General features: G+C 44.8%; 1 protein-coding gene across 1 annotated transcript in view; it reads right to left on the reverse strand.

The window, feature by feature from the left end:
• Window positions 1-1,359: 1,359 nt before the first annotated feature.
• Window positions 1,360-1,705, reverse strand: part of LOC132157533 (solute carrier family 12 member 2-like) — a 38,983-nt gene continuing 38,637 nt past the window's right edge. The window contains exon 27 of the mRNA XM_059566904.1: window positions 1,360-1,705. This exon is cut by the window's right edge and continues 20 nt beyond it. Coding sequence (XP_059422887.1) covers window positions 1,590-1,705 — 116 coding nt within the window. The 3' untranslated portion in view covers window positions 1,360-1,589.

Genomic DNA, 1,705 nt, shown 5'->3' on the forward strand with positions numbered 1-1,705 from the left:
GACGGCTCCTTATGCTTCTGAATCACTTTCACGTGTTTCTTCTTTCATTTGACTTGAAGCATTGTGGCGCACTTTGTTTTTTTTTGGATTTGTGCGCAGCGACGCTTCGAGTCAATCGAACGAACAAACACGTGCACATATTTGCATCGCTTTGATCGTTCCCTCTAGAGCTCACCTTCTCACACGCAGCCCCACGATTGGTCGATTGTGTACAATACCTGCATGTTATTGGTGAAACTGCTCTGGATGTTTTAGCCATTATTAAAATCCTGGCTGGGACGTGTCCCGTATGAACGGCGCATATGGTCACCCTAACACAGAGCAGGTGAGAGTCACTTCAAATCAAACACCTGCGGCACACACATGGTTAATGAGAACTAGAAATATGAATATATTGATCCTAACTTTGTCACATGGAGTATTTCTCAGGTACACAGACGGCTCAACACTGAGCCTGTGAGCAGAACTAGTGTCAGACGTGCGAGGGACACCTTGAACTAAGGCATGATGGGCCATACGACAAACATCTGCTCAAACATCCCAGCATTCAATCACTAGAATCAACCGGACAAACCAATCACATTCAAGAACAGAACAGAGCGAATCTGCATCAGTTTCCTCCACACATCTGAAGAAAAACTACGTTACAGACGATCCTGAGCTCAGACACACGGACGCACGACTCCTGCATAGAGGAACACATCCGTCTCATTCAACACCCAATACATTCTTCCAGCTTCAGGTGACACATGAACACAGTTCAGGCCTTTAAGCACAGAGACGCACGGAGCGATGACAGCAGGAGGGAAGGAGGGAAGAGGAGTCACTTCTGTCTGAAGTCATCTGTTAAGGCAAAGGTGCGGTCTGCAGCAGGATCTGTGATTGGAGCGCTTCGGTTGATTGTCAGTCTTCATCTCTCCAAAACCATTCAACTGCACACTAGGGAAACTAATATAGTTCTGGTACAGCAGACTACTTGAAAGAAGATTGTAATCACCCTGTAGTTCAGCTCGATCATTGTAACAAGAACATGGAGGGGCAGTTAGCGCTGCGCTAGACCTCCACAACTCATCCAATTCTTAAAGGAAGACGTAAAACGCTGAAGAAAAAAAAACAAGAAACTGCTCTACAAGAGAGCGAAAACGTGACGCAGTGGAAACCTCAGTTAAAACTTGATCAAATCAAGGAAGATTTACATTTAAAACCCAATAAAAACACTATTCGTTATAAATCCCCAGTCAGGGAAAAGTGTAAGAATTGAATCTGATTGTACAGAAAGGCACATCCACAAGGCCATCAAAAGTGTTGCAAAGAATCGTGTTTTTCTTCAAAGTGAGAAAACAAGAAATGAGGTTATTATTGCTTCATCAAGAGCAAATAAAAAAAATCCACAAGTCAAAAAGTTGTGACAGTCATAATAAGGATAACAGTGATAATCAGTGTAAGAAGGTGTGCTCGGAAACCTGTGAGCAGACGACAATATAAACCCAGATCGTCCCTGTTGAAGGAGTCTGTTTGTTTCAGCTCTGTGGAGAAATGTCTATCATCATCATCATGAGTCTGAAGTGCTGTGCTTGTCTCCGAGCGCTCTACGAGTAGAAGGTGAGGACGCTCTGATGGTTCCCACGCACCAGGAGGATGGGCGGCAGGTCTTTGGATAGTGTGTCCAGCCAGGCCATGTAAAGAGCGCTGGAGACGGCTCCTT

Source organism: Carassius carassius, chromosome 14, assembly GCF_963082965.1.
Source record: "Carassius carassius chromosome 14, fCarCar2.1, whole genome shotgun sequence".
Lineage (NCBI taxonomy): Eukaryota > Metazoa > Chordata > Actinopteri > Cypriniformes > Cyprinidae > Carassius > Carassius carassius.